Below are 12,799 nucleotides of genomic sequence, written 5' to 3'. Positions count from 1 at the left end.
TGTCATTTGATGTCTTTTGGAGATTTTTACATCTTTTCTTGGCTTCTTTATGCACATTAATAAAAAGTTTACCTGGGGAGGCCCAAACTTTCGAGCCCCACTGTATTGTTGCAAGCACATATAGAGCAATGTGTTTCCGTTTTTAAAGTGTATGGCAATATTTCAGTTAAGTCAAACAGTTACAAGATGCTTTGAAAGTTTAAAACTTACCGTTGTCTTGAAGAGCAGGCTTCCAGCACTCTGCTAGTGATGGAGGGGCAGTGCATGGCAGCAGCCGGGTATCGGCTCATGCGATACACGTAAAAACTTACATGCCGGCCGATAAATTGGTCTATCACTATGTAACACCCAGCAGTTGGTATTTTCTTAGCCTCCCCTTCAAATGCAACATTCAAATTACTAGACAAAAAATGATATCCTGAGAAATCCTAGATTTTGAGGGGTATAGCTTCATATACCTCCCTTCATTCTGCACTCATCTGTGAGCGCCCATATAAGGAACCAGAGTGGAACTGCAACCAGTTCAGAAGGCGGAAGTATCCCAATAGTGGAAGTTCTCCCCTTATTAGAAATTCTCTGACGTTTTCCTCCCATCCCCGAATGCTGTGTGGAGTAGCCGGACTCTCCTCCTGCACGCTTTGAAAGAGGGTCTGGCAAAGCGAGACTAAACTAATTGTGACTTCTGCCTCCCGAGGAACACAGTGGAGCGCTTCCTTAAAATTGATTTTTTTCTTACATTAGAAAAAGTACAGACTTTACTTATTTGGACTTGAAATGTAATTTAAATACAAATGCCAAAGATGCGTTCTACAAATTTCTGTTTATTGGGTTCACCTTTTTAAACCTAATTCATCTAATAATACAGCCTTGCAATACATCCTAAATTTAAGTATCTTTTAAATAACTTTATGGGCATTTTGGAAGTTGTTTGTAGTACTGCGGCACTGTATTACGTTATACTGAGGCATGTATCACATCAAATATTTAGTCTACCCTTTTTGATAGACACTGAATGAGATGAAACCCAATATTATACATATATTATATAACAGACCAAGATGACCCTAAAGTTAAATCAACACCTTTTTAAGAGGTTAGCCGGGATGACAGAATAACTATAAGAATATAAATAGATACATATCTATAAAACACATGTGTTTAAATCACACAGAGTTCAACATATTGTTTTCATCCACCAGCCAAATGTCTAGTGAATAGTAAGTGGAGCAAATCTACTAGCCACTTGTTATTTTACCAGCATTTGGCTGCTGGATGGTGCTTATGCTGAACCCTGCACATAGGGGATGACCACAGGCCTATTTTAGCAAACCTCTGTACAGTATGTCACGTTTTGCCTTCTAGCTGTGGCCCTGTAAAAACAGAGCACAAAACTCAAATGCCATGGCGCATCATTATCATTCATACGTAGCCTATATTTTAATGAGTCAGTGCTACGACACCTTAGCCGGTTGTGACGGCTGGGGTGAGATCATGACAGATGGCTGGCTGGTGTGCTGCAGGTGAGTCTTCAGTAATAGATCTTTTAGGCAAAGTCGTTGCCCCACATATTCACGACTGATGCAGCTTTATCTACGTGGTAATTCTCATGGAGACCATTCACATGGATGGCTTAGGATTCATTAACTACATAAGTTTTATTGGATCGTGAGCAGCTTGCAGTATAAATTTTAATGCTGTTGTTATGAGGAGATGCAGTACTTTAACCAGAGACGTTCTTTGCTTTAACAGAAAGCCCCTCGTTCAAACCTCTGTGTTGGATGATTATGGTCCTAAAGGTATTACACACAAGACTAGAGCTGTTGGAGTTGCTTTTGCAATGAAATAACACAGCTGGAAATAATCAAAAACCCACAATCAAATGAAAAATACTGACAGTGTTTTGTTCACACTAAGGTTCTAATAATCTTTCTACTCTCTTATTGTTTTTTTCTTTAGCTAGAATGAATTCTTGTATGTGCCTGAGGCTTTAAAATGCAGAGAGAACCGGGACTAGTCGGCAAAGGCTTTTGTGTGTTTTAAGCAACATGACCAGACCTGCAGAGTAGAAATGCTTGCTGTGTAGAACAGAGCAGGGCTTGTTGCAGCCTCTCTGATTCTGGGACACTGAGACAGTGTGTTAGCTAAATAGAAACTCTCAGTAACGGCAGAGGGGAGTTACAACTGCCCAACATCTAGGCCTGTTAGCTAAATCAATCAGCTGACAGAGAAGACCCTCGCCCAGCATTGTGTGTCCAGAATCAAATGCATTTTACTGTAAATATATCGGCATCAGTTTTGAAAAAAACATTTCATGCATCAAAAGCGGTATTTAACACTTCAAATTCTGGTTTGTGAGGATCATTCATTTGAACATGTTTGTCTGTTTATTTGTTCATTTAACATATAACTACAGATAACATGTTGTATAGGAAGAAGTAATGCAACATATGTAGTAGTAGTACTAATAATACAAAAATCTGTATTTGGATAGCACCTTTTCTTAACGTTACAAGGTACTGCACAAGTAAAAGCATAACAGCAACACAGGGGGAAGTGTTATGTGTATATATGAGCAAATATCAGATTGCAGTTCCCAAATTGACTCTTTGATTTGACACGTTCATGTTGCACAGCGGCATGGATACACAGACCATACAGGGAGGAAATTGACTTGTCTACTTATATTTCATTTAACTTTAAATGTGTTTTCTCTTTATTAGGCCAAGTCAAGGTGTTCCGAGCACTGTTTACCTTCGACCCCAGAACGGTAGGAGCTTTTGTTTAAGATGGGTTTTTCTAATATTTGATTATTGATGGAGACCATTTGCTGAGTTCAATTTTCGAATAATTTTTTTTATTTCATTTGACATACCTCTTTAATGGATTTCAATTTATAAATAAACATTTTTCAGCCAGACGAGCTGTTCTTTGAAGAAGGAGATTTCTTGTACATCTCTGACACAGTAAGTAAAACCTCAGAGATTTAGGTGTTGTCTTTCTCTTTAAATCATCATGTCCCATTCAGTTTGGATCTGAATTTGCATTTATTCCTCTTTCTCTGGAATCTCAGTGTTAGACATTTAACATTTTGTGCAAGGACTGACGTGTCGTGTTTCCATTTTCCACCTTTTTGTTCATTTTGTCTACTCATTTGCTTCTGTGATTTATTTATTAAAAAAAAAAAATACATATATCTGCATTACCTTTATCCCCAGAGTGACAGTAATTGGTGGAAGGGGACATGCCGAGGAAGGACAGGACTAATTCCAAGTAACTATGGTGAGTAGACAATACAGACAGACCACCTTTTGAATTCCATTACATGTATACAGTGAATAAAATATTACTTAATACAAACATTTGTCTCTTGTAATCGTCCATTATTATCGAATCGTATATATAGCACTAATGATCTTGTTTGTTTGTTTTAAGTGGCTGAGCAGGCAGAGTCTATTGACAATCCATTACACGAAGCAGCCAAACGAGGTGTGACAACTATCTACGCATCTGAATTTTTCAATTGGTTTTTATTCAATTCTTTTTTGTGACATAAAATTTCCCTTTTCTGGAGACTACATAAGCAACCTTGATTTTTAAAAAAAACAAATTTAAAATAAATAAGTTTCTGCTGAAAAGCTGTTATACTGTTTGCAGTATTAGTCGCCTTCGCCATTAAACTCTTTGTGTTTGGATATGCACATCTTGTGTATTTAAACAGGCAATCTGAGCTGGCTGAGGGAATGTGTGGAAAACAAGGTTGGAATCAATGGGTTGGATAAGGCTGGAAACACTGCCCTCTACTGGGCATGCCATGGAGGACATAAAGGTAACAATAATTGTGGTGTTTAAAATGTGGTAAAGTGCTTATATTATGCACTTTTTCAGGTTCATAATTGTATTTAGAGGTTGTACCTGAATATGTTTACATGGTTTAATTTTTAAAAAATACCATATATTTGTTTTTTGTAATCAAATATTTTTATTTTATTTTATTTAAACAATTAACAAACAATACGCTGGGACATAGGAACGCATCCCAGGACCAAAAAATAAAAATAAACACAGAGGAAAGACAGGGAGGGGAGATAACCATCAAAAACACAACAGCAGGAACGGAACTTGCAGCTCACCAACAAAACGCACACAAACAAAAGACATTGACAGAGAGACGGCCATACGACACACGGGACCAAACGCATGCACAGACGCAAGGGGGCAAAAGCACAAGTCTACAGCATGGATTTCAAGGACTCCGCAATACTGAGCCAAGAGTCCAAATTATGCGTTTATCCAATTATCCATTTATGCTAGCCGTAGAGAGCTCCATGTATACAACATCCAAAAAGGAAAGGTTCCATGTTGCAATCATTTTCTCAGCAGCTGTAAGTCCAGCAAATACAGCCCATGTTTGCATTTTAGAGAGCTGAAGGGCTGACAAATCATTCAGAATCAAAACCTTGATGGTGCAGGTACAGTATCATTAATCAAGGTAGATATTTGCATGTAATACTGTTCCAGAACTGACCAACAGGAGAGCAATCCCCCCCCACTGTGGAGCTGTTATACATGAAAAGAGGAACAAAAAAAACAGGAACTTGCTCTATGAAAGTCTTCCAGTTCTTGTGTGTGTATGTACTTGTATGTATGAATGTCAATATATATCTGTATGTGGATTGTACATACGTTTTTTTCTGTCTGTATCAGATGTGGTGGAGGTGTTGCTAAGCCAGCCCAACGTGGAGCTCAACCAGCAGGTGAGATGGGTTTAAAAATGCATTCAAGGCATTCAATTAAATTCACTAATAGATAGAACATTGAGATGCTGTTACCTGGTTTCACAGCCCATCTCATATCCCATAGATATGCAGAATGGATACATGATGGCCTCATGATAATTAAATACAATATATAATATCCCTGATCTTCAGTCTAAACTGTGGAGAGAAGCAAATTAAAGGAGATTGTCTCCTCTAGGGTTAGCTATATCCATTGTCAAAAAATATATGGATGAGAAAAGCTTGATCCATTCATGATACTCCAAGATGGGTGACAAAGTTAAAGGAAAAACCTGAATGAATCACCGGAAGAACTTACAAAATGCAGACACTTCTGCACAGGACACAAGGGACCACTCAGTGGTTTTATGACTGACATCTCCACCACCATCATCGAAACACTAAGTGTAGGAATATGTTTTTGAAAAAATTGTGAACACCCCTCTAGTAGAGTTTTAGAGACTTCTATGCCAAGCCGCAGTGAAGGCTGATGATGGCCCGACATATTATTCAGACACTTTATGTTGGTTTCTCCTTTGAATTTTGTCACCCATCTGTACCTCTGGCATCAAAAACCACCACCATTTCTTTGAAACTGTGGTTTGGGTCACACATTTTAGTTTAATGATGTCAAAGTTAATGCTTGTCAGGGCTGTCTTGTTGATGTCGATGCTTTGTGTTTCAGAATAAACTTGGGGACACCGTTCTGCACGCTGCTGCCTGGAAGGGTTATTCTGACATTCTGGAAATGTTGCTGAACAAGGGTAAGTATCTAGCCTCGTCTTTTATTTGGTTTTAATGAAAAATACATTGGTCTGCAGGTCATTTTCTTTATTGGATTGGATTGGATATCGAAACAGAAGTGATGAAACGGAGGGAAAACGGATAGAGAAGAGCTCTTTTTAACAACCCTAATATTAGAATATGTGGTTCCAGATTGAGGAAACAATAACCAGCCGACTGTCCATGTTTTGTGCGTGTCCTCACATGCACATAGTTATATTTTTGTGTCAGTTATTTGTCTTTCTGTATGTAGTGTCTAGTCTTTTGATTTGAGCATGCATGTTCCAGATCCAAGGACAGACATTAAGAACAATGAGGGCAAGCTGGCTCTGGAGATGGCCACCAACGCAATGTGTGCGTCACTTCTCAAAAGGAAGCAGGGAAGTGGTAAGTAGAGCTGCCGCTAGGGGGCAGCTTCTCAGCCCTCACACATGCAGTATCACCAGGACAGGCCACACACTCTCACAGGAAACATGATACGCTTTTTTACTGAACTGTGGTTGACTGTCCAGCTACTAGCTTAGACAGTCCTTGAGATTAGTACCAGTGCAACAAAGATCACTGTTTAAGGGATGAGCAGTAGTATCAGTATGATATGCATGTTATGTTCACTACTGCAACCAGTGAACAGGAAGCCTTAACAGAAACTGAACTTGATCAACGTGCTGTGAAATACAATAAGCTTTAAACTTAAGTGAGCATCTGCAGACAAGTTATATATATTTTTTAAACTTTTGATAATAGTTAGCAAATCTAATGTTATCTTTGTGCCTGAGAAATGATAGTTTACTGAAGACACTGGCCGCCCATTTGTGACACGCTGCCTTGTCCATGTCCTAGTCTTGTGTAAACGGCATGTATTAGGTGTATTGCATGTGATCAGATTGATATTTTTAGGGGGGTCTGCTCAATTTTGATAAAAAGGTTTTAAAACAGGTCCTTGTTGTTGAAAGGTAATGAGGAGTAAGAGATTGGGAGGCTATTAAACTCAAGGAGACTCTCATACAGGGTATTTATTATGAAACATGTAAAACTACACATGCTTGGGAACTTTATTTGCAAAAGATGCAACAGGCATTCTGCCACTAATGTTTAAAGGTGCAGAGATTTTGCAGGTAAACATAAGCAGTGAATTACTGCAATATTCCTGTTATTTACTGTCCATTTCTTTTGTTTCAGACATCACCCGCACACACAGCAACGCTGAAGAGTATTTGGATGATGAGGACTCGGACTAAGCCAACCCTATTGAAACATCATCACTGTCTTCCATTGGGGTTTGTGCGGTCATGGAGCGCAGAGTTTTATTTCAGACCTAAAATGGATTTGCTGCTCTGTTTCCAACTGTAACTCCATTTTAGTTCCATTATTTTGTGTGAACGCCTCAGTTCTCGGCCCTCTGCATCACGTCAGTGAATTTGCATCGCATTGAATTGAAGCGTTTTACACTTTGCTAAGTGCATTTCCACCTGTGGGGGATTTGACTAGGATTTTGTGGACTGAGGGGCAAAATATACAGTATGTTGTAGTGGAGAAGGGATCAAAGCTCTAAGAAACACATTCCAATGCACACAGATTGTGTTTAACCTATTTACACTGGGCGTTAAAGTGCCAGTGCAGATTAAAAGATTGATCTAGTGTGTGTCTAGTTGAGTTTTAATGTTCCACTTAAATTACTGAAGTTCAAAACCACCCAAAAGGTATTGAAACGTGTAATTGCTTGGAGCTCAATCACAACCATACAGTCTATGTTCACAACTAGGCCTAAATTAGATCTGTTTATGTATATCTGGGAGACATTTGTATTTAACTTTAATATTTCCCATTCAAAATTGGACGTGCTGAGGTACACAATGAGACATTTTCTTGTTATTTGCTTGGTCAAATTTAGGGTTCCAGTCCACAAATTGGCTTAGTAAGGGAAAGGTTTCTGTAAACTGTCTTGAATGGCAGCAGTCATCCTCCCCCTCCTTTTATAATGTCATGAATCTCAACTCTTACCCTTTGTACTGCACATATTTTGGTCTGTATTATAACACTCACACTATTAAAGATCATTACAGTTTTATTAAAAAAATCGGCCACACGTAAAACCGACCCTCAATTACCCTTTCAACTTTCAAGCTTTTGATAGTGTGATTTCCATCCTGGGAGCAATTTTCTGGTTTTATTGCTGCTTTCTAATTCATTATGTATAAAAGTGCCTTAAATATGTGCAACATAGAAAGTGTGTCTTTGGTTATGTATCAATGTGAACAAGGTTATTGTCTTCGTTTATGAATTTCTGAAGATGATTTTGTTCTAAAGTTCTATCCGCTGTCTCCAATCTACAATAAAATATTTGTAACTTAAAATGTCACATTGAGTAGACTTTTTTTTTTTTTAAGTTTACAATAAATAGCTTAGAGAAAATTAAATTGTCTGTCAAAAGGATCTTTAGATGCGAGTGTGAGATTAAATACTGTCAGATTTTTCCCAAATAACAGAAGCCATACTAGAGATAATTAATTACTCAAAGCTTCTTACAGCAAGCCAAATTCCTCTCATTACTAACTGTATGTGTGCAAACAAACCTATCCTTTGCATGTAAAGTAATACCATTGTGGGCTGTATATTAATCTGCACAGGAATTCACATTTAGCTAAGAGGTCCTCAAAAACACTACAAAAGAAAACAAAGGTCAAAGAATTCCTTTATTTTATTTCAAAGTCAGCCTGTTGACGATGTTCCAAAGAAGACAGAAAGGGCAAAGAAATAGATGTGTAGACAAAAATGCAGCAAGTCTTTCATGAGATATTCAGTTACATGCTACATAACTGCCAGGCCAGAGAAAAATGAAAGACCACTAAAAGCAGATAAAAGGTTCCAAACCTTGAAATGATTTCCTTTCCTTGACATTTCTTCCTGATTTAACACAAACAGGAATGGCTCAAAATATATAAAACACACCTCTCCATACCTTACAAGTACATATACAGCAGAGGAAATGGAAGCAACTGGTATTTATCAAGAGCAGTAAGTGCTGACTAAACCCTCTCTGCTTTTCAGGTCATTTTTAATGAGTTGGTATTTTAAAAAAGGACACAGGTTTGCTTTTTATCCTCGGTCAGCATCAATGTAAGGAACAATAAATGTTTTCTTGTATAAAATGGGAAATCTGGTCTCACCTTATTGAGCAGATGAGAGTGGAAATGACTAGTGGAAGCTATTAAATATTTGTTAAATATGTCTAAAGCTATGTTAGCCTGAATGTCAGTCTGAGGGCCACCTGCAGCAGCAATGCAGGGGAGGGAGGTAGCATCTTAACACAAACTGCCCCTCTGGGATTTGTAGTACCACAGAGCCAGACTGACCATTTGACAGCAGCGGGTGTCTGAGTAGGACTGGTTTTCCCTTAGGGGTTTCATTGTTAGAACGAAGTATCAATGTTACATGCCTTGACTTTACAGTAGATGCTAATAAATACACTAGTCTTCAACAGTAATGCTCACTCAGTTAGCAGAAGATAAATATTCTCTTATTTATCGGTGGGGGAGGAGACTTAAAGCACACACACGATTAGCTTCGCGGCGGAGATGAGAAGATTGATACCACTCCCAAAATTTCCCGTTAAATAGAAGACACCAGCACGGAAACGCTTCCTTTTAATAGGACATCATTTCCCCCAAAATTATAACTATAATAAATTAACATTAACAAACCAAACCAATACACCAACTTGTGGAATGAAAACAAGCAAATCACAGCCAAAAGGATAAGTATCAATCACAAGTTAAATGATTCAGAGTTTCCCCTCTATCCTGTAATTATTTTTACTGAGCAGTAAAGGAGGAAGATGCCACCCACATTTTACATTTGAGCGTAAAAATAGCCATGTAATATTAATGGCCTTTTCAAACACAAGTTAAGCTTTTAAGGTAGACTGTCTGACAAACCATCAAGCCAGATCGTCAAAATGATCTCTCAGAATCTTGTCAGTAATAATTTCTTTTGCTCACATTTGTTTTTAAGCCAAACTTAAATATTACAGACTCTTTCCTTCATGACAGTTACAAATGGTGTGAAAATGTGCAGTTTACATTGCACTGTCCAAAAATGTCAATTCATTTGTTAGCTCAGAAAAACAGCCATGTTTTTATCTGTGTGACAATGCATTTTACAGATAATCCAATAACTTCTTAAATGGTTTATTAAGCGTAAGAAAATTTTCTTAACCAACAAAGGAACACCGGATCCTTTAGTCTATCTCAAAATTGGAGATACAAGTTTGTCACTGGACAGCAACAATATATTGCACCAATGTTTGCTAATTACTCAGAATATTATATTTTTTTTCATTAAGGAAAAAAAAACACATGGTTAATGCAGTAATCGAGACATGAAAATATGTTCTGCTTAAAGCCAAGACCTCATCGAAAGGGGAATTTTCATGAACTTCTGAGGATTTTCAAAACAGACAAATAACATTATTACAGATATAATCAGGCACTCAACAAGAGAACTTGCACTTTCAGCCATCTAAGTTTTGTTGGCTCAACACAGAAGTCTCGGCTAATCAGCGACATATTAACAACTAAAGGATGAGTTGAGCGAAGGGAAGGAGCATTTGCTGGTATTCAGACCATTGTAATGACAATTGATACATCTTTTTCAATACCATGTACATGCATGCACTATGAATACATAAGTAAATAGTCGTAAATGATTTCCCTATTACAGATTCAATAGCACTGCAAGTGTGATGCTGCTAATGGAGGTTGAAACCCTTCTTCTAAACTTTTGGCATAAAGACATTGACTACATTGCACCAAAAATGCCCAGTGTTTTTGTGTCTCCGTTGGTTTAAGTAGCAACCACTTTTGCTTTAAAAGGACTTAAATATAAATTGACTATGGTCTGAATTCCAGTAGATACAACTTTACATCAAAGCAGCTCATGTTGCGCCTGTTTCACAGATCAACAACTCTAACCAAAGACTGAACTTAAGACCTGTCAGAATCAGAAACGGGAAGACGTATAAAAATGCCTTTATATAAAAAAAATGAACTTAATTTTACTTGCCAGACACAAACCTCAGGAGCTGTCAAGCAGTATAAGCACTTCATGTGTATGAGTTGAACTCAGTTTATGAAACCTTCATGATCTAGTTGAGAAACAGTTTGACAATGAAGTTTGGAGCTTTTTACATCAATTTCCACTCTGCCTTGAACTCTACACAACCATAAGGTCAAGGGAAGGTTAAAAAAAACAAAAACAAAGATTCATATAATGCAGTCTGAGAATCAAGAGTGTGTGTGTGTGTAAAAAAACAAAGTCACATCATAAACAGCTTCTCTCGACTAGAGTCCACTGCCAGGCTACAAGTAAAATATAAAATAATGGAACTTTTTGTTTAAATAAATAAAAGTCTTATGATGGTTAAAAGAAAACAGAATAAAAGGAATAACTGGGATAAAAAATGTGATGCCTTGGACAAAATCCCCTCCCAGAAAATTATTTCTTTAACTGATTTTTCTCTTTTCTCTTTTTTGCAAAAATGAAAATATAGGTTTTTTTGCAATGTTTGTGTCCATTTAAAAAAAAAAGAATTATAGTACCAATGAGTCCTCTTTGAAATATATCTACAGCTGTACAATAGGTCTTGCTAGTGAATTCATGAAAAAAGCCTCTTTACATATATGGGTTAAAAAAGGGTCATAATAAACAATATAAAAAGAAGATAGAAAGACAGCGTTTGCTAATTAGATTCCTGGAGATTTGTCTTCTCTTCGATGGCCTGTTTCACTATTTCAGCCAACTTCAAGCGGTCGACTTTATCGGAGAAGGATCTTCCTGCAATGTAAAAGCTTCTGGTTAAAGGAGCTGGTAACAAACAACAAAAACCTCCACATAAAGGAGTAATGCTTTTAACTGGAAAAGAGGTCAAGACTACTGCTCAACTAATTCACACCAACATAGCATTTGTGTTTTTCACTTTATCTGTTATCTATTGGGCTTTAAAGTTCCAATCTCGAAGATCTTCACTTCGTTGTCTTTGGTGACGCTTGTGGCGATTAGCAGAAATCGCAGGTTTTTAGATCTCAATTCCCAGAGATACAAACAGTCACCTTTGTGACGTCCGTCAGTTGGCGGAAACCTTTAAAAACAGTACGCCGCTTCACACACAAGTGAGTTAAGGGGGACGAGTCTGTTGTGTTAGCTCCACTTACCCTCTTTGGTGGAGCAACCACTGCTGGGTGATGGAAATTGGTCACTAACTGTGCGCCGCATGAGATTTTTCCCCGGAATGTCGTCAAAGACACCCAATTCGTAATACTGCAAATGCAAGGGCTTTCATCAGTGGGCCGTAGGCTCAATCACCATTGTGTTGCCTCATTCAGCGATAAATGGCTTTATTAAGTGGCTTTTATTTAAATTAAAATCTTCGAGATTATTACTTTAACAATTGAGATGTGTTAGAAAATAGAATATATTCAACATTGTTTTCTATTGATGTTTGGTGGACAAATTTGTTATTTACAGTATTGATTAATCTGCTTATTTATATCAATTCATTGCTTGGTCTATATAACGTCAAATAACAATGAAAGAAGGCCTTCACAATTCACGAGACACCTTCTAATTGCTTGTTTAAACCAAAACCCCAAAATGATGATCCATTTATTATCTCATAAATGTTACATAAATTTACAACAAATGAATACTACTAGCAATTTCTAATAGCTTTTTGTTACTAGATATCAAAATGGTTTGCATTTGATTGTTTAATACAAAAGAGAATTGAGACGGCATTTGCCAGATATACAGTAGACAAGATTAAAATGGTACTGACCGTCCCAGCTAAGCGCCTGCAGGCCATCTCTCAGCAGTTTACAGTCTCTGTTGAACCTCCAGGCTTCATACATCACCTCATTCAGCTTGTCATCCTCGTTCTCTCCTGGACAAAAAACAACAACAAAAAATGGTCACTTTGGAGATGTTCCAATACCAGTATTGGTATTGTCTCCAAAACTGCCTAAAACGCAGGTATCAGGAAGTACTGGAGTTTATGCAGCGATCCGATACCATATAAAAAGCCCTAAAGAAAATCTATGTTAAAGTAGTTTGTTTGTGTTCTTTTTCTGTTATAATTGACTGTCAAACTGAATAATAAAACAAAGGTCTGTGGCATTCATTCGTTTGAGAGTTTAACCTGAGCCAGACCGACAACAAAAATAGAAATCATATCACATCCATACAGG

General features: G+C 37.5%; 2 protein-coding genes across 3 annotated transcripts in view; one reads left to right on the top strand and one right to left on the bottom strand.

Annotated features, from left to right (window-relative positions):
• ostf1 (osteoclast stimulating factor 1) overlaps positions 1 to 7,917 on the top strand; it is a 10,973-nt gene extending 3,056 nt beyond the window's left edge. Inside the window, exons 2-10 of the mRNA XM_032515660.1 lie at positions 2,721 to 2,767; positions 2,913 to 2,963; positions 3,216 to 3,279; positions 3,433 to 3,486; positions 3,719 to 3,826; positions 4,705 to 4,754; positions 5,461 to 5,539; positions 5,847 to 5,945; positions 6,738 to 7,917. Of these exons, the coding sequence (XP_032371551.1) occupies positions 2,721 to 2,767; positions 2,913 to 2,963; positions 3,216 to 3,279; positions 3,433 to 3,486; positions 3,719 to 3,826; positions 4,705 to 4,754; positions 5,461 to 5,539; positions 5,847 to 5,945; positions 6,738 to 6,796 (611 nt within the window). The 3' untranslated portion in view covers positions 6,797 to 7,917. The remainder of the gene's footprint in view (positions 1 to 2,720; positions 2,768 to 2,912; positions 2,964 to 3,215; positions 3,280 to 3,432; positions 3,487 to 3,718; positions 3,827 to 4,704; positions 4,755 to 5,460; positions 5,540 to 5,846; positions 5,946 to 6,737) is intronic.
• A 315-nt stretch (positions 7,918 to 8,232) lies between these two features.
• Positions 8,233 to 12,799, bottom strand: part of mapkapk5 (MAPK activated protein kinase 5) — a 13,467-nt gene continuing 8,900 nt past the window's right edge. Inside the window, exons 13-15 of one of the 2 annotated variants that reach the window (XR_004331952.1) lie at positions 12,391 to 12,495; positions 11,768 to 11,873; positions 8,233 to 11,390 (exon numbers count right to left, since the gene is read on the bottom strand). Coding sequence is in view for 1 of the 2 variants with exons in the window: in XM_032515654.1 (XP_032371545.1) it covers positions 11,296 to 11,390; positions 12,391 to 12,495 (200 nt within the window). In the remaining variant the exon portion in view is untranslated. The remainder of the gene's footprint in view (positions 11,391 to 11,767; positions 11,874 to 12,390; positions 12,496 to 12,799) is intronic. The other variant, XM_032515654.1, reaches the window with a different exon arrangement.

Source organism: Etheostoma spectabile, chromosome 5, assembly GCF_008692095.1.
Source record: "Etheostoma spectabile isolate EspeVRDwgs_2016 chromosome 5, UIUC_Espe_1.0, whole genome shotgun sequence".
Classification (NCBI taxonomy): Eukaryota; Metazoa; Chordata; class Actinopteri; order Perciformes; family Percidae; genus Etheostoma; species Etheostoma spectabile.
The sequence above is the reverse complement of the archived record's forward strand: the minus strand, read 5'-3'. Positions and strand labels throughout refer to the sequence as shown.